At 41.4% G+C, this 20,622-nt stretch overlaps 1 protein-coding gene across 1 annotated transcript in view; it reads left to right on the top strand.

Moving 5' to 3' along the window:
• Positions 1–11,282: 11,282 nt before the first annotated feature.
• The window catches only part of gpsm1b (G protein signaling modulator 1b), a 32,302-nt gene continuing 22,962 nt past the window's right edge, over positions 11,283–20,622 (top strand). Inside the window, exon 1 of the mRNA XM_030064868.1 lies at positions 11,283–11,479. Within this exon, the coding sequence (XP_029920728.1) occupies positions 11,403–11,479 (77 nt within the window). The 5' untranslated portion in view covers positions 11,283–11,402. The remainder of the gene's footprint in view (positions 11,480–20,622) is intronic.

Here is a 20,622-nt window from a genome sequence, read left to right as displayed (position 1 = left end):
AAGCAAGTGACAATTCAAAACCACATAAGATCTTCATTCTGCAATGACAAATGACTTTTTAGAATTACATCAGTGCACAATCAGCATCAGCAATATTAACACACTGGTGGGTTATCACTGAATGCATTTCTGCTTCTGTGATGATTTTCATTCATTCATCCATTCATTCATTCTGTGCCCTTCCTCTTCCACCCCCAGTCACCTGGGGAGGGGAGTTCAGGGACTGCAACCATGGCCTGTCCCCAGCAGTGACCAGCTTGGTAGGCTGCCCTCTTTGTATGTTGTGCTGCTTGTGTTGGGGGGGAGTCCACCAATCGTTCTACCTTTTTGGGTGAACAGCTGCTTCCGTAATTCCTGGCTGCTAGTGCGGTCATTCAGGAATACCACAAATCACTCAAGAGGCTCCATCCAGTCATCTACGGTGTCTGGTGTGGTAGCCAAGGCACAGAAGGCACGAGTCACATCACTGAAGTTCTTCCATGTATGCCATGTCGTCTTCTTACCTCTGCCTCCAAATGATGACACAGTGTCAAAACCAGTAAAGGCAAGTAGCATGATGAGTGCTGATTACCTGTTTCTCAGTGGCAAGGGATGTAACACAAGTAACACAACAGCTCAGCTTTGTTCTCATCAATACGTAGATACTCCGGCCAATTCCCAGGAATGGCACTGGATGGCTCAACGTGTCAACGAATTCCCTTCCCTCTCTTGCTGCATGTTTCAGCCTTCAGCGTTTCTAGTTAACCAGACAATACCCCACAACATTTCCCATCAAGAGAAAAAAAAAACGTCCCTCTAATTGGCTGGCCTCCAGTCCAAGAAAAATCCAAGTCCCAACAAGAAAATATCATTTCTGAAGAATGACTGTTCCTTGTTCTCGAGGCTCCACATTGCATCACAGAATGTGATGGAAATCTGGATGAACTCTTTGAGCATGAAAACCAGCCATGTCCACCAGCACTGTTACAAATGGGCAAGCTGAGAACTGGTACCAATTCGGACTTGGTGGGCTGTTTGATGGACCTGGTTCCTTCACATGAAAATGCATCCATTCCCACTGTCCAGGTCATCATTCCTGTGGTAGCCAAGGCACAGAAGGCACGAGTCACATCACTGAAGTTTTTCCATGTATCCCATGTCGTCTTCTTGCCCCTGCCTCCAAATGATGACACATTGTCAAAACCAGTAAAGGCAAGGAACATTGGCAAGGCTACACATCAATCTGGGCCTAATGCCCTCGCCATCTCATGAGTTGCTAAATGCCGGAAACTCTTCCCAGCTCCAAAGGCAACCCACAGCTGAGCAATGTTGAGGCGTTAGGCTGCCATCACTGCCAGTACCAGCACATCTGTGCCAACTGTGCATATAGAGAGGTTGTCATAGCCTTCCTTTACAGCATCTTCCAGGTGTAGTATGATGCGTGTATCAGCCTCCACATGTATGCATGGTGCAAGACCTGATGTATCTCGGGGCTTAGTACAGACGACTTCAACATGATAAGTGCTGATTACCTGTTTCTCAGTGGCAAGGGATGTAACACAAGTTGCCAGGAAGAACAGCTCAGCTTTGTTCTCATAAATAATGCTATGGATGGGCAAATAATTCATTCATTCTTGTTGAGACTTGGATTTTTCTTGGACTGGAGGCCAGCCAATTAGAGGGAGGTTTTTTTCTCTTGATGGGAAATTTTGTGGGGTATTGTCTGGTTCACTAGAAACGCTGAAGGCTGAAACATGCAGCAAAAGAGGGAAGGGAATTTGTTGACACATTGAGCCATCCAGTGCCATTCCTGGGAATTAGCCGGAGTATCTACGTATTGATGAGAACAAAGCTGAGCTGTTCTCCTTCCTGGCAACTTGTGTTACATCCCTTGCCACTGAGAAACAGGTAATCAGCACTCATCATGATGCTTGCCTTTACTGGTTTTGACACTATGTCATCATTTGGAGGCAGGGGTAAGAAGACGACATGGCATACATGGAAGAATTTCAGTGATGTGACTCGTGCCTTCTGTGCCTTGGCTACCACACCAGACACCGTAGATGACTGGATGGAGCCTCTTGAGTGATTTGTGGTATTCCTGAATGATCGCACTAGCAGCCAGGAATCACGGAAGCAGCTGTTCACCCAAAAAGGTAGAACGATTGGTGGACTCCCCCCCAACTGGGGGGGGAGTCCAAGCTGGTCACTGCTGGGGACAGGCCATGGTTGCAGTCCCTGAACTCCCCTCCCCAGGTGACTGGGGGTGGAAGAGGAAGGACACAGAATGAATGTAAAATGTGTCATGTGACAACAAATTGATTCTGATTCTGACAGGTGGATGGGAAGTTCACTGGACCACACTACCAGAAGCAAGCCTGGCATGTCGCGACCTTCTCCATTGTGGTTGCAAAAAGGGATGTTGTGGAAGATGCAAATGTGCCGAGGCAGCACTTCAGTGCACTGACCTTTGCTACTGTGGTGGATTGTGTCATCATACATAACTTTGTGTTGTCACACTTTCACATGTACAGTGTACTCTACCGAAATACATATTTTGATGGTTTTTACTATTATTTATTTAACTGAATGCCAGAAATATGTAGTTAGGAAGTTGCTAGCATGCTGTAAATAGTACCACTGCATTCCTCATCCTTGAAAATGTAGGATTAACCACCAGGATCAAGATCCTAGGTGGTCTAGAACCTGTGTTACAGGTAAAATCACAGCAGGTGGCAGCCATTTTGAAAAATGGTTGCCACGGTTACCACGGTACAAATCTGCGATGGCACTATAGCCAGAAATGATCCTTAGGGAATGCTCTAACAGTGTGCCAAATTTCATGCTTGTATCGTTAAGTGCACAATTTTTCGCATAGCCGCCGGACTAATCATCTATAGTGTATTCTCATTATTTTGTTATGTTTTGGTTTTATTCATGTGTATGCAGAGAAAATATGCAGAGAATGGATGTAGGCCTACTGCTGCAGTGAAATTTAAAGGTTACCAGCTGTCTACTTGTTTGTCTATAATTGAGATAGTTAGCACACTGTAATGCTCACACTGCACATTTCATCAACAGCTATTTGACACAGGATGATAGTTTTCCCTTGTTTGCTATGTGGTCAATCAAAACCAGATGGCTTGATAACAACATCGGCAGCATTATTTAGCTTAGGTGTTGACTCTATTTGGTAACTTGGTTGAGTGGTTTGCTCTTGGGTAAGCATTGCCTGCTCATTTCCCAGGTTCGTAAACCAAACAAGCTATGTCCATCCATATAAAAATGGATATATAATCATGATTTGCACTCTAATATGTTATATTATTTGATTAGGTTGAGTTACAGGAAATATTGTTGTGGCTGCACCTATTGTTATAACATTACCCAACAGGAAACATGAGATGTGTCTGGTCAAATTATAGCCACTTCTAAGCATTTGGCCAGTTATTAAAATACAGTGTGGCTAATCAGCATATATGTGTCCAGTGGTCATTAGGTGTAATCCATTCAGCCATATGCTACCATGTGGATGAAACAAATATCTTCATTCTAGTAAAGTTTCAAACAAGTTTAAATAAGTAAAGTATCAAAAATACAGCAGGGGATTATGATGCAAGTGTCAGACCATTTGGACAAATGCACATCAAAATAAAGCCAGGAGGGCAAAAAAAATTGTGGTGAGTTAGTAATGTCATCCAAAGACTTGCCATTGGATTGAAAGATGCATGTCCTCAGGAAACATTAGCAAGTGCAGCACAAGCACATGTCAGTGGCACAGAGGGAAAAGACCAAGAGTGGCCAACCCAGGGCGATAAATTTGATACTGTGCACCTGTTAGACTCGCCTGTGGAGACAGTTTCAGCTCACTCCTCTCCATTCACGTGCTCTGACCAGAAGAACCACATTTTATAGTGCATGACAACAAGGAAACCACAATGGCTATCACAACTGCATGATTTTTACCACTGCACCTTTGATAAAGTTGAATGATATGAGTATCCCCCACCCATATTATGTGGTCAGCTCAACACAGATTATTATTTTTTTCCTGTGATGCACACTTTGTTTTGATTGGATTTCAGGCACTTTGTTCACAAATGAGAACAAATTCACAAATGAGGCCTTTCGCTCTTTGCAGGCTGTTTGACTAAAAAGACATGTTTGCGGTGGGAGTGTTGGTTCCATCACCGGCTTTAAAAGCTACCCAGGCCAGACTGGTTTTGCACAATTGTCCACCTTTCAGACAGTAACAGAGCCCTCTCTCTTTTTAATGGCGTTGTTGTGATAAGAATGATATTACAATGTGCATCCGGCAGACTTCCTTGTAAAGTGAACACTTTTTTGGAGGTTGTCAAATAGTTGCCTCACATGTACATCTACATTCATGAGCAGAGTAACCTTTTATTTGAGTGGGCATGCGAGTTTGTTCCATTGAAGAACTTGAGTTGAATCGTGCTGAGGTGTGTCAACTGTACACTCAAGGAAATATTTGCAGCACAATATAATCTCTCAAAGACAAACACAAACTTGTTAAGTGCCTGTTTTGCTTCATCAGTGTTGCTCACTCTGATGCCATGCAAATTTGCATCACAAAAACGAATAAAATGGATATTCACGAAGGCTGTTTATGATGGGAAAGGTTAAAACAGAAAAAAAATGAATGACAATCAGATGCTTTCTGTCATTTTTTGATAAGTTTGTGACTCTTGTTATCTCTACAGGCAGTTTGATAACAAGCGGCTCTGTCTCTGGTGATGGTATGTGTTTCTAGGTAACTTTCCTTATCGTGGTACACACTGTCTAGGGAACGAGATGTAAGCTATTTTATTGTCCCTAAACAAATACACACACACTGTGTTCAGACAGAAAACCGCTGATGATTTTGAAATTCCCCAGATGCATGAGAGGAGATGGGTTTTGCATGGCCTTGACTGAGTCTGCAGGTGTTGCCTCTGTAGCTTGTTGGAAGTGTTTTGTCTCCCTGGCATGTGGACCACCACCACTGCGGAGTCACATTTTACAATCACGCTTCCCTTTGAGATGTTTTGTGTTTCAAAGCAGAGGATGTGTCACAGAGTCAGTGCATGGACTTTGATGTATGTTTTCCAAGTCTCTCCACTTGATTCCAACAGTTTTCTGACCTCTGTCCTCTCGCCCTATCCCCTCCCCTCCCTCCCCAAATCCTGCTCTCTGCTGCTCTGTCTTCCTTCTCTTCTCTTCTGTCCTGGTCTGTCTCTTCTCCTTTAATCATGTTTTTCACTATCAGAGGTCAGTAGCCTATTCACAGATTTGATGGCTGACTTTACATGGTTATCATTCATGGCTAGATTCACTTTTAAATTATACGTGTATTCCATGTTTTGTCTCTTCAACTAACCCTCAATTTTCCATAGTGCACCTTTAATGTTTAATTGTGATTATTACAGTTTTGCTTGACTGCAATTTATTCACATTTTGCTCAATTTCCCAAAAGTCTAAACGCAAGTGCAAAACTGCACACTCATTCTCACAAAACTTCAACCTTCCATGTCAAAACCAAACTCACCACACAAAACCATGCAATTCTCCATCTGAGCCAAACTTGGCCTCCAGACATCACACAGAAGCCATCAAACACACACACACACACACACACACACACACATATACACACACACACCACTACAGTACACCCCTCCTCCACCCCTCAGAACAACCTCTTAACATGATGAACACAACATAAAGACACAGTTCATGTATTTTCAAAATTTGTACTGTAGTGCAATCAACAATTTTAGTGAAAAAGTAAATGCACTGTGAAAACATGCAACTGACAAAGACCGTAGAGGACAGTACACACATCATTTCCATGCACTTACCAGTTTAAACTAATGAAAAAAAGTTTCTACATAAAGACAGAAATGACGGTTTTGACTTTGCGGTTTTGGTCATAGACCTTCCACCACCATGCTGGAAAAAAAACCTTTAAAAAACCCTCCTCTGTGGGATTTAGGAACAGAGAATACACAGGGAGAAAGATGTTGCTGAATCCTGGGTTGATAGTGAAATAGTCACAAACCAGAGCAAATCTAGTCAATTTTCATGTTGATTCTGTGTGTGTAATTTGACTGGCAGTGTTTCCACCTGGACAGCTGTGTGATCACTGGGTTCCAGTTGTGATGACTTGGTGAGACTGACTGCCAGTGCTTTCTAAATGAGCACATGATGCAGCCAGTGTTAACTGTCAAGGGTTTGTGTGTAGAGTTTTCCCTCACTTTCACAGTTAAACAAATCTGGATCATGTGTGAAAACAGAAAGATGGTGTTTCTCGTCTGTCTTCTGGTAGATGTCATTCGTGTTTGGGATATTTAGTTAAAGTAATCGGCCCAGTTCTAGTGTGTAAGCAATGGAGACGAACTGTAAGCCAACTTATACTTATATTAGGTTTTACTTAGATTAACTAAACCCCTAACACAAAGCTTTGTAAATACTGACATCTGATCATGTTAAGCAGAGCGCCTGGCCTTTAGTGGATTTCTCCACCTGTTGATCTTATATGGGTGATGACATCACCTGCCACCAAAAACCAGACACCCTGCTTTTCACCACTAGAGGTCAGGCTTCACGCCGGTTTGGGTTTGGAATTTAGGTACTATTTATGTGATGCATGCTGTTAGCTATATAATAGCAAAGATAATGGTAATATTTTATTTATGGTAAAAATAAAGTAATGCTAAGTAAGTCATTAAGTAAATGTTGGTATGGGATAGCCTCGCAGGGCATGACGAAGATGTTATGTTTGAGAATTAGTTCTAGAAAGCTTTAGAGCAACAAGTGTGGATGCTCTGCAAGCATCAGAGCTACACCGGCTGGCTCTCCTTCAAAAACCTGTGGACTTGAGTGAGAAATTTCCTCCAAGCTCTGCATTTTATATCAATGTGTCCAGAATAAAACAAATAAAACGAACAAACTAAGTGTCATTTTGTTAACAGATGAACCGGAAAGGTTCAAAACCAAAACATGATACAGCATCTTTCAGCAATGTGATTTTTTTTCTTCACTTGGCTGATATAGCCTCCCTCTCTGGTTGGGCCTAATGTGTTTGTATTTTTGCATAGCAGGCGCTTTTTTTGTTGTTGGTTTTTGTTCTGGCATCATCTGGTATGAAGAGTTATTTCTTCTCACACATACTTCACGCTTCATGAACATATTTTTCATACAAATCCAAGAGATACTGGATACAGTTATATTATATTAGAGCAACATCAACATATTCCTATGATTTTTTCAGAATATCATCACCTGCCAGAGGTAGCAGAGATGGAGAATTTATTTGTGTATTCTTATTAACTTGACATTGTATTTGATCACTGAATGTTTTTCGCAGGTCTGTATCGCTTGCAAGTTTAAAGCTCAATTCCTTTGTAAATTTCACAAGTGCCGTATGCACTGACATTGGGAATGCAACAGCTTTAGTTTATTGAAAGTGACTTTTTTTTTTTTTTTTTGTACAAATAATAAAAATGTCTAGTGTCTGTTTTGTAGCTTTATTCCTCAGATGTTTCTTTAGTGACTATTAAAGAATGTATGTAACATGCTAACCTAAGATTATGAATGTTATTTGACTCCTTCGGGGATTCAAACACAGGTAAAACTATGAATGTTTAATGATGTTTACTGCTGGACACACCCATGTAATTGTTCCCTACATAACACCAGTGTGTGCCTTTGCAGTTTTAGACCTGATGAAGGCCCTTGTGACCTGAAATATTGCCACCTAGTAAAGGTAGCCTACCATGTAAGTGTATGGGTTCTCTTGTTTTACCCACCAGATGTTGGCCATACACACAAGGCTGGGTGATGGACTTTCACCAAAGCTTCAGCAGCTGTAATTATTTACCAATAACGCTCTCACTGAAGGTACAGTATGGGACAGGTAGGGATTGCAGGCAACATGTGTCCAGCACTATCTACTACATTCATGTTAAGTGTCTATGTGGTGCAGGAGTGCATATCTCCAGTTGAGTTTCCATTAATAGTTTAAAAATACAGTTTCTTGCTCTCAGTTTGGAGCAGAGTGTAGAATTTCATGTCTAACTTTAGTTTTCACACTGTGTGCTACTGATCAGTGCACTGCCAAACAGCATGATGTGATGTGAATGTGGTGTCCATCTGGGTTGGCTCAGGACATATTAACGGCACAAACGCTTGTTTTCTCATGAACTCAGAAGACATTACAAACAAGCGAAGGCACACTCAGTCAGTCCCCAAGGTTGACTGATCAAAATAAAAGTTTTTTTCCCTTTTGAAGATAGAAATTTTACTTGTATCATTACATCTCCCATTCTAAAAACACTTTTAAACCCATTAACTTAACACACCAAAAGGTATGTCTAACCCAACATTTTGTCTCTAATGCAATGTTTCTTTAACCAGAGACAAAACATTTGTGTTTATTTCTTAATTATTTATTCATAGATTATTTTTTAATCTTTGAGTCCTAACAGTCTCAGTATGCGACTGTTTCTGGACCAGTGGTTGTGGTTGGTCATCTGAGAAGAACTTGACACTTTAGGCATACAACAGCACCATCTTCTGGCTGCATATTGTATTACTGTGGTTGCAGTTGCAGCCATACAAAAGTACAATTCCTGTCTGTGCTCATGTTTTGATCTTGAGCCTCCCTTGATCATCATTGTGTAGTTCTGGTAAGTCCTGTGTTGCTCTGTGTTTGTAGAGCTTTTATATTGCTTTCTGAGTTTTTTTTTTTTTTTTTTTGTATTCCCTTACTCTCTGAGGTGATCCTTTGTGATGGATAGGTTTGACCTGAGTCGTAATTCCATTAGGAGCTCAAGATGCGCTGTGGGGTCAGCAAGTGGGCTCTGATAAAAGTCAGTTCCATCATCTTTTGTTTTCATCATCCATTTCTTCATCTTTTACACTGATTTCTCGACTATTTTGTTGTATTTTTGAAAATATGGAGTAGATTGTTTGTGGACAAACGGTCAAACTGTGGTCTTTTCTCTGTGAAAACCTGTAGCTTGATATTTAATGCACGTCTTGCAGTTTAATACTTCTGAGCCAGAACATCCCTCTTGCTCTTCTCTTGCACCTTTCCATTTCCATGTGGCCTTCATGGATCATTTTGAGTGTTTTTCTTCTCATACCTTTGGGATGACTAATTCACTTCTCTTACAGATGATGTCATCAATACATTTCAGCGCTGCGATTCCAACTCAGCAGAGCACTTCTGTTGCATGCTCTGCCAGACTGCATACTTTGGATACTTGTGTCTGTTTTTTGTTGTTCCAAGTTGTTAAAGTTTTGAAAAAAAAATATGGCCCTGTGGGCATATTTTTGATTGCTGAGGTTCAGGCCTGGCTCAGGTCTGATGCCCTCACCGGTTATTATTAACAAATGTCAGCTGTGTTATGCCTAGTTGGCATTTCTCTTTATCCAGGTCCAGGCTAGGTTTTCTGGTTGCCTCAAGTATGTTTTTTAGTCTGTAATCTTGCTCATCTTTCATGACTTTCCATAAGACGTCATCCATCAAGATATTAATTCCCTCAGTGTGCTTGTAGATCATGTGGAGTTTTGTGATCTATCTCAGGGGCTGAGGCTGTGCTGAAGGGGAGTCTCACAAAATGGTATTTATCAAACTGATGAGTTTTGAACTAGCTTTGTCCAACTTCAGCGTCCAAAATCCTGACAGAGCATCTAATGTGCTGAAGTCCCAAGGCCTACAGCAAAGTCTGACTTTCCCATTCTTTTTGCCCACAACCACCAGGGAACTGATGCACTCTGCTGTGTTTCTGTTCTGCCTTCAGTGGTAAGGCGTAGGAATGGTTCACTTTTTCTGATAATGTGTTCTCACAGAGGGCAGCTTCGTCCCTGAAAGCGATCCTCACTGCATGTCATTAATCCTCAGGTTCCTTCACTTGAACTCACACTTAAATGAGTTAAATGGTTAAGTTTTTTTTTTTGTTTGTTTGTTTTTTCCCTTCGGGGTGAGGTACGAGTTCAATAAATCCACGCTTTGGTTTGTACTGAATGTTCTGGCCACAATTTTGGTTTCGATTTGGTTTGTTTTGTACATTAGGATAAAAAAAAAAAAAAATAATAATAATAATAATAATAATAATAACACTACTATCTCCAGTGTCCTCTGTATTTTGTCTTGTTTGCAAAAATAAAAGCATTTTTTTTCATTCAGAAATTTGGGATAACAATGTGGAATCCACACATATTCTTTCAAAGAAAAAGTCTGTTTTAACTAACACAAATATTAAAGTATATTCATTAAGCCATCAGCCAAGTGTGTGGTTGCATGGCTCTGATACAACAGCTGTGTTTGTAACACTCCACTTTTTCATCTCTCAGTTCAAAATATAATGAACACTCCTGGTCAGGTGACTCTCAGTCGCTCCCAACTCCAACCATCACTGATGAGAACTTTGTACGGTGTATTGTGTGCTGAGCGGTTTGGTTTTACACCTCTGTTAAGTACACCAGTACATAACACCCTACTTGCAAAGCACCGTATATATCTTTCCTAAAAAATGTATTGTTTACGAATGCACGTTGTGATTGAGGAAAATGCGCCATAAACTTACAGAGTGCGGGGCAGGCAACATGAAGACACTTCAGAATCCAGCGTCTGTTTCAAAGATGTTTCACAAGATCAGGGTCATTCGAGTTGAAGGGCATTTTCTCTGCTCACCATGCCAACCTTTTTCCCTTAACATAAAAGTGATTTAAAGAAAGCCTGTGGTAGGCTGATGATATAATAAAATTATTCAGGTATCTGGTATGAAATTAATTCCAAGGTAAGAGGCCATGTCACTGATGTTAGCTTTTTAAGATCAGTTTAATGGCTTAGCCTCCATTCCATATTGTAAAATAATACCAACGAGTTTATTAAGAACAAAAATAATAATGATAATAATAACAACAAGGAGGCTTGGTGTACTTTAATATTGCTGAAGGCATTAAATGAGACCCTCAGTCAGATGAGCTGTGGAAAAAGTGATACTCAGACTTGTAAGATAAGCAAAAAAAAATTAAATCAAAAAATCAAAAAATAAATAAAAATAAATGTATGTCTGCATTACTAGATGTAAAAGAAATAATTCCCCCTTCACCTCACCAGTTAACACACTCAGGATCTTGGTCACTCACTCACACACACACACACACACACACACACACACACACTACTCCCCAGCCTGTGACGTAATTTCGGGGGAGGGGCTGTCTTTTTATGGTTTGTTTGCACAATACCTCACTTCCTCAGCAGCTGCCATTGCTGTGCTGAATGAGGAAAGAGGAGAGAGAGAGACAGAGGGAAACAGGCAGCTGAGCCGAGCAAGAAAGGCGACGTGGGTTGCAGCAAGAGGAGAAAATATTTGTGAGGAGGCCTCAAAGCAGGAGGAAGCAAGCAAATGAGCAGCAGTTCTATGGCTCAGTCGGCTGCTAACAGTGTGGACCAGGACCTGGCCAGCAAGAGGCTCCACTCGAGGTAAGACCCTGGGGGAGGGGGGCTCATCAGGAATCAGGGGGTCAGCTTTTCAGCTGGTTTTGGATGTCTTTTAGGAAACAGAGACCAGACAGGGAGGGAGCGGCTGAAGGGAGAGAAAGGGGGGAGAACAGTGGCTGCCAGCTCAGAGCTCGGCTGACTTAGGAGGAGCCAGGCAAAGGGGAACTTGCCCAGCCAGCTCTCACTGCATTCAAGCTCAAGACCCAACCACAGCTCTGTCCATAGCCCCGGTTCCAAGCCTCATTCCTGGCTTAGGTCACCGAGTCTCAGCCTGAATGAACTGCTGGTCTAGCTGTGGCTGGAATGTGCAGACTGAAAGGAGCCACTGAAGATGTGGACACGGAGGCGATGTAGTAAGGAGTGTCTCAGCTGGCTGGGGCTGGGAAGTGTCTGCACACTGGATATATGGACTGACTCACACATGGCCTCAGCTTAAACGTGCCATGTGTGCACAGAATCACACAGTTGAACTCAGACAAACGCATGTACGATTGTAGTGTACATGCACGTGCACACAGAGCAGGAGAGCTGCTAGATTTGTGTGTTACGGTGTAGCTACATTCAGAGGATCACCATTTCCATATCTTTGAATATTTTCATTTATAAGATAACCACACTCTCTCTCATCTGCAAATAATCTCTCCTGTGTCATTGCTATCTGTTTCATTCTGCTGAAACAAATTGGGAGTACTACAGATTTTTATCTCTTCAGGTTGATCTTTTGTTGGTCCATCAAGTGACAACTCAGACACACGATCGGATTTTGAATCTTAGCACCGCACTGTGACATTTTAAAACTGCCAGTCGTTTGTTTGTAGACATTTTAAGCATCATAACCTTGATGTTGATCTGACTTTGTGGAATGATGTGCATCAAAGTTGCATGTCAGCATTTTTCCTTTTTAATTACCCGGAATGACCCATGGGGGATGCTGCAATTACAGGCCAAAACAGGGTAATAGAGTGTTACTGATTTGTCATTTGCAGGGGGGCATGTTTACTGTTATCTTTTTAGGTTGAAATATTTGACGCTAAAATTCTGAGACAGGCGGTTGTTCTCTTTATTTTGGAGAAGCCACAAGATTTTGCTTTCTTTTGCATCTTTGCAAAGCCAAACATGCACTTTTGCATGACACAACCTTTACATAAAGATTGTTAATCAGTTAAGTTCAATTCAAAACCTTAATGTAAGCCTTGAAAAACACTGATGTTTTCCTCATTTATGTCAAAATACAGAGAAAAATGTAAAATTTAACAATTCAAAAGTGAAGAATACTTAGTGAAAACAACTGGTTATGATGAACTATTACCAGTGACATTTGCTGGCTTTTAAGAATAAACTGTGGCATTCACTCAGCCAGCACTTTTATTATTTTTAATATGTGATTATTATTAAACTGATATCTAATCACTATTGAAGCACCATTTACTACCACTCAACAACAGCCAACCACACCTTTGAAGCCCAGTGGCTGTGACAGTGAAGGGGCTGCTGGGAATGTTAATGACTGTCGAGCTGTGAACTGACATTTACAAGCCCTGCAAAGTTGTCATGTCCCTGTGACAGACACACACACACACACACACACACCCACACACACACACACACACACTCATTCTCACACGTGCACGCACTTGTTTGTTTCCATCACATGACCAGGCCTACCTTCCGTGATGGCATTCCCATTATTTCACATACAGATACATATATACATAAGCTTTCTAGAGTGAGGTCTGTGTGTGTGTGTTTCTATGGTAGCATGTGCATACATATTTCTCTGCCCATCCCAACAAAACAAAACAAAACAAAACAAAACACACAAACAAACAAATAAAAAAATCCTCAGGCGGAAGTGGGGTATTTTTTGCTGCACGTTGTAGCTTTGTTTTGAAAAGTGCAGCATAACCAAAGTCATTTCCAGAGTTGTTGTCGTGTCTGTGTCGTGAAGCTGTCGAAGCATTCTCGTCATTGTTTCTGGGCACGGCAGCACTGTCACGCTGTCGACCACGTTCACACGGCCGCCATTTTCCTCTGACGTCACGCTCGGGCTGGGAAGCTCAGACGCTGTTATCATGCCGCACTGCTGTGCTCCAGGCTGTGTCTTGGATGTGGATATAGTGAAACTGTGGCGGGACTCTGGGTCATATTTCAAAGTAAAACAACATATACAATAGGGAAGGCGTAAATTAATTCTGAAATGTCAAACAACATCGTGGACACATTTATAAAAGCCCGCATGCCTGTAGCGTTACGTGACATTTTGCTCACTGGAACGCATAACTTAATGCCAAACTTTAGAAAGTGGAATTCATATGCTGTTTAACTGTGAAATATGGCCCAATATCCCTTCAGATTTTCACTATCCATTGTACATGATACAACATGATAAGAGAATTTGGGCTTCCCACCCTGAGGAAAATGGCCGGCATGTGAATATGGTCTATGGTGCGGAGCAACCCAGACATGTTCTTAAAGTCCAGATGAAACAGCATTTCAAGAGTATCTAACTTCCGAATGGTGATGTATTTCTGTGTGAAACAGGATAGACAGATAGGCTGTTATGTTGATTTGGATGCTGAAAAGTGTGAACCTTGACTCTGTGCCGCTCAAGGTAGAAGAATGATTGACAGGTGGATGTCATGATTAGCTGAAATTGGTGGGCTCATGCCTGTGTAAGCATAATCACTGAGGTGAAGCCCTTGTTGGACTTGCTCCTTAACGTTGCCTTCACATGACTGAGAGGAGTAAAACACAGCTTTGTCTGGTAATGGACACACTGAGTGACAGCCGGTCTTCTGTCATATTTGCTGTGAATCAGCTGCAGACAGGAACAGCGGGGGGGTGCAGAGCTTTCAAAGGCAGTTGTCCTTAAATGTCCCTGTGTTGTGAAAGGAGAACGGCTGGACACTGGAATAGCCAAGCAGACCTCATGTCGCTCTTCAGAGGCTATAGCCAGCTATCTCAGAAATGATTATGAACAAGCAAAAAAAAAAAGAAAAAAAAAGAAAAGAAAAGAAAAGAAAAGAAAAAAAATCATTATATAATACTGAAGAAAAGGAGAATTTATTCTAAAAAGTTCAAACAAAATGCAGTCAACCTCCAGTGCATGTCATCTTGGTTATTTAAAATCTCAGTCAAATTTGGGGAATTATAGAAATTATGACAATATTGCTTTTTTTGTGGGGGTGCAGCTCACTTTCAGGTGCGTCAAAATTTCATTGGGTAATATTTTATTGGGTTCTATTATTTCATTGGGTTACTTTTTAAAATTAACTTTTCAGCCTCATATCCTTCACCGGAATATTGCAATTATGAAACTGTGAAATTGTGCGGCTCATTTAGAGCGATGGAGAGGTAAAGGGCGACAGGACAAGAGAATTACAATTGCAGTGTTAAAGGAGAATTAGAGAGAGGAAGAAAGGCACAGAGGCTCTGCCCGAACTGAGAGAGACATGTACAACAAGGGGAAAAACATTCCTAGAGAGTTTCTCTTTGGTTTCCCTGACAACTAGCCCTGGCACTCTGTAATTATGGCTGGATTAGTACTCTGAGCACAGAGTTCCCCAGCTAAGCCAGGGCTCCACCAAAGGGAACAGTAACACAGAGCCCAGAATGAAAGAGGAGCTCTACGAGCACAGAACCAAGGGACTGGGGATCAACCAAGAGCCTCAAGAGATTAAACAGCCGTGCACCTTAATGACACAGTGCTGAAAATGGAGCATTTAACAAGAATTAAGAAACAGAATATGCAGTGATAGTAAAACACATAGATGAGAGTGAGAATGGTGAGTGATGAGATTTAGAAGATTTAGAAGTGCACAATCCTGAAGAAATCTCTACGCCAAAGAGTGAAGTTAGATAAGCAGTTTTTCGAATGAGACACCAAACCGCCATCCTTTGTGCAAAGGATCTAAACTAGCGACAGTCACAGAAGCTTTTAAATGCTCTTTGATTAGTATAATGTGCAAGTGAAACCAGAATTAACAATAATATTAGGCCAAGGATTTCACTGAGTTCGCATTTGAGTTCAGTTCTCAATTTTTCTAAGAAGTTTTGAGCTTTGTCAAGTTTTGCTTTCGTAGTAACAAATGACTAATGCTTTTCTCTAAACTTAAAAAAATCATTTTAGTTGCTTTCGGTAGCTATTTAACCTTTTTTACATCACAAGCAGGCGGAAATGAATTGTTGGTGTTGTTTTGTCATCCAATTTGCCGCGTTGTCTCATAATGTTTTTTGTGGTGGAAGAATGGAACTTGAATCCACATAGTTCACATACTTTGCATCCACAACATGAAATATGTGCTCAAGATCATTGGAGAAGTTCACATTTGACTGATTTTCATGCAGTGGGCACACGTCATCACACATGGCAGAGTTCAGCTTATGCACACTTCTGGATTCCTGACTTACCTCTTGAAACCAGTCCAAAAGATCACATGTACCCTGGGCTGCCATGGTAACAGTATTTTGAGACTGTCTCCCTTAGACCACAGGCAGGCTATTATGGGATGAATGTCTCCCAAACAGACCACTTAGACTGGTAATCAGAGGGGAGAATAGCAGCCTGTACCGCACAGATCCGTTCTTATGCCAACCACAACGATGGCAAGAATAAAAGTCAATTTCGAAAAATCCTCCCGCAGAGACTAATACCTTTTTTTTTGCCTCTTTGCATTGCTCAACTTTAATATGACTTTCTTCATCTCTCCTTTACTCACTCTGCGTCCTCCTGGTCTTTTGTCTGTCTCTGCAGTTTCTGTATGAAGTAACACTTTAGCCATAGCTGTTCTGCATCGTTCATACCCGTTAGACAGTGAAATTCTCACTTTTCCCAACTCGTTTCTCTTCTGCTTTCATAAGAAAATATATATCCCATATAGCTCAGTTCCTGTTTATATGAACTGCATGCCTGTGTTCTCCACTTGCATGTGTGCGCATGGCACTCTTAACTTGTTTAACTCAGTAATTCCTAGTAACTACTACTACTACTACTACATTTCCAAGGGAAATGTCATGCAGATATATCTCAATATACAGTCAAAATATGAATCTATACAGTGATTATAATATTTTTGGATATAAATGCAGTATGGACATTTGTATTGAATGAAATGAGGCACTTCTTGATCACTGAGCACTGTACTTGGTCTTTTGATGTCAAAATATATTTTCTTATTTGGTGCATCTTCCACCTGATGTACTGTACTTTCTCATGTATTGTAGCATGCTTGATACACAGAATTGGAAATGACACTCTGGAGCTCCCCTTGTGAGGAGACACACAAGTATCCATATTGCTTTGGAGATGGATGATAAATTGACCGCCACCTATATAACCGTGCAGCTTAAATTTGCTAAACCATGCCACCTGGCTTCCATTAGGCTACACCTTTTTTTTTTCTACATTTTGTTTTATAACTGAAGTGATGAAAGTCTGAAAACTTTCTACATCAGTAGTTTCAGCTACTTAGAAATGGCAGATGTATATGCATAATCACACTCTCACCTGTCTGTCTGTCCCAAGGGATGCTAGGGGTGCAAGGGATTTATCTGTCTCCTCTCAACCTCTGTTCCCTTACAAATTTCAGTTGTCTGCCACCTCACCAATAGTTTATTCCCTAATTTGTGGCTGCCAAATAAGCTGATCGCCCTGGTTCATGGCAACATTCAGGGTCAAAAAGGAACAGCCAAAGACGTCCACAAATCCCTCTCTAAGATGAGCCTTAATTTTACACCTCTGTTTGCCTACAGCAAGTAAAAATGAAAACCATGGTGTAGCTTCATGCACAGGGACAATATGGAGTCAGTGTTGATTTCAAATTAGTATATAGTGAGGTCATCAAAATAAAATATACTCCTCTGTGTCCTGTCTTTGGCATTTTCTACCTTATCTTCCCTTGTTCATGGTCTAAACATCATTCTGTTCCCTTTCTAGTCTAATTCAGCCACTTCTTAATTATTCCTCCTACTTAATTATTCCTCCTACCTCAAAAGACATTTATTTTGCTTCATTTTGTAATATTTTGAAGGCTGCATTGTTTACATTGGCATGTGTAATATGTCGCCCCCATCCTCATGTGCTGGAAGCATATGTTATGTAAACAGAATGGGGACCCCTTTTTCCTTGTGTGCACTACAAACCGAGACTAAATTGACAGACCGGACGTGCATACCCTGCCCTACCTGCCTCTGATTGGCTAGTAATTGCTGCCTTTGGTTAAGGCACTGGGCACCTTTTAAAATAAAGTAGATTCAGGTGTTACAACTGGCTCACAGGCCACAAGAAAAGAGGGAGACATAGATCAAACTTAGCAATAATATACTGAGTAAGTGTGAAAATTAGTGTCAGTAGTGTTTGGAAGTATATGAAATACTTTATTGATCAACTGACCCATTTTCCTCTCGGGGATCAATAAAGTATTGCTGATTCTGATTGTGATGACTAATGTGAGGCACGTGTTGTCAGTGTAAAACAAAACCAAAAGGGTAACACAAACACAAATAAGGCTTGGCAAGTGGGAAAGTGATCAGAGAGTGGAATCAGGGCGGGCTTAAGTAAGTTCTGGGACACTGGCCAGGTGTTCCCAGTTAGCACTCAGTAGCATCTCAGTTCCACCTCAACCCATCCCAGGACCTGCAATACACAAAACACACACCACAGGACCAAAGGGAGAGACACCAGTGGCGCTCACACTTCTTAGTTACTTTGTGCTTTCCAGAAGCAGAAGGGGAAATTATTGTTCCAGGACATTACTGATACAGGACACCCAGAAATGAGAGTACAGTGCATATTTGGAGTTTTTTTTTTTTTTTTTAACTTGGCACGCATGAAAAAGATTTGCCCAAGCTGCCACATTTACTCAAAGCATGTGTTGTTCAGAAACAGTTTGCTTTTTATTCTATTGTCCTTTCTTCACTTTTCTTTCAAAGTCTTACATAGTGAGGACTAGGGAAAGGAGGGGAGCCAGAAGTTGGAGAATGGAACACGCACTATTAGAAATTTCACCAAGTCAGCAACATGCCATAAGTGTAATTTGGGGTTTCGGTTCTCTCAGGTTGTTGGGTGTTATGATTTAGGCCTATGAAATGCAGGCATTATCATAGAGAGTGAGTCAAAGGATCACTGGATGTTTCAGGCCTTTTTACACTACATGCAGCTTGCTGATGTGCTGATGTTTTGATCAGACACTGGCTTAATGTTCAAACACAGTGATGGTTAATTGGTGGCTAAATAAGGCCAAAAGTCCTGGTAAATGTAGGAGGGGGATTGGCGTCCATGATTTATACTGTGCTGAATATCCTGTTGCAAAGTTTCCTGCTAGCCACATGTATAAGACTTGGATTCTATTTTAGGAGTATCATGTTGACGCAGGTTCAACAGGTCCTGTTATAGTGTCTTGGGTGTCTGGGTGTAGATGTGGGTACTGGTCTCAGTGCTGCTGCTGTACAATCTTCTCTGGTAGCTGCTTCTGATCTTTCAGGTTGTATCATGATTTAAATTGCTTTTTGGATTTATAGAAAATTATTATTATAATTGATTTAATGCGGAGTGCCCCATGGCACACCTGGTGGACCATGCACAGTGTATCAAGGCTAAGTCCATACTGCAGCATCCTGGGTTCAAATCTGGCCCTTGCTGCATGTCATCCCCTCTCTATTAATGTAACTGGTGAAGAGCCCACCACATGTCTTTATTGTGACAGCGTGTCACAGATGATCCTATGTATGGGAACCACTGTCATTTCCTTGTTCTTGCTGCCCCTGCTGAACTGCTGTCTCAGGATCGTCATTCTCACACCCTATTCTCTTATGAGAACTTACTGTAACTTGGTTGTCACATTATTGACACCCTATGACCTGTTGGAGAGGAAGAACAGCAGACTCTGGACAGACGGGGAGCACAGCAGACAGCTCTGCATACATGCATAACCTTGCCTGCATTTCAGGGCAGACTGACACAACATTACAAATTCTGAAATCTCACAGGCACCCTGGAGCAGGAAGGTGTGGTGTAGTCCATGACTTAGAGAATAAGGATACCATTCTCCACTTAGAAGACGTGCCTTCAAGCAACCATGTCTGTGAGCACGTCACTGAATCCCCTCCATCACCAGGGGTACTGACCTCCCTGCAAAGGAAATAAAGGAATTTCCCAGTGATTATCAATGAAGTCTCACTTGTCATGGAGGAATCCAACTGAGCATAACTCCTAGACTCCATCTCTAATTTTTCAACTGTCTGAATTAACTCACAGACCCTTAACACACTATTCTGAGCATTGTGAACCTTGATAGTGCATACTGTACCTACTGGCTGGGTGGATATGGGCAGTGCCTACAGGTTTATCCATTTCAGAACAGACCAATCAGATGAAGGAGACTGCCAGCTAGAAATGACCCTTTAGGGTATTTGTACAGCAGCTTTTTACACCATACAGTTGCATTTTAAATTTAGGAGACCTCTAGCGTCTGCATAAGGAGGCTGGTGGGGAAACAGATGGGTCAGTCAACACAACTTTCATTCAACTGATTCAACTTCAAATTGCATCCCAGCAATTTTTGTTTGTTGTTAGCTAATGTTGGTTAGGAAATATTAGTAATTTATTTTATGTTTTGTAACCTTAACCTTGACTTTTTCCAAACTGAAATTAACATGAAATGACATGTTTAAGGGAGATTTTGGGGAGCAATTTTGTGATGGCACAGCTGTGAAAACTAGAGGCCAAATGTTCTGCATCCCTCCTTTGCATTCACATTTTTCCAATATTTCTTCCTCTTGGCATTTTTTTCCTCAGGCTTTGCAGCTGTTTGTGGGGCTGCTGGGCTGTCATGCATGCCCCAAGTCTTAGTCTCATTAATTCTCATACTCCTCACTCATCTAGTTCAGGATTCAAGGAGGAGTGCCAGGAGTGATACTGTTCGGTCGTAAGGTCAGTCAAGTAGTTGTATCAAGTGTCCGTCACCTAATTACACCTCTCTACGTAAATCCTGTTTGATTCCTACACCCATGTCCATTAATCTGAGGCAGGGAACTATGTCGGTGTTGTGGAATTAATTGGCCCAGAAAGCAAACTTGGCAATCTGACATTGTGCACAGTTTAATGTCTGATGTATTTGTAATATCAA

The sequence above is a fragment of the Myripristis murdjan genome, chromosome 12, assembly GCF_902150065.1.
Source record: "Myripristis murdjan chromosome 12, fMyrMur1.1, whole genome shotgun sequence".
In the NCBI taxonomy this organism is placed as follows: domain Eukaryota; kingdom Metazoa; phylum Chordata; class Actinopteri; order Holocentriformes; family Holocentridae; genus Myripristis; species Myripristis murdjan.
Note: the sequence above shows the minus strand (reverse complement) of the source record. Positions and strands in the feature narration are given on the sequence as shown.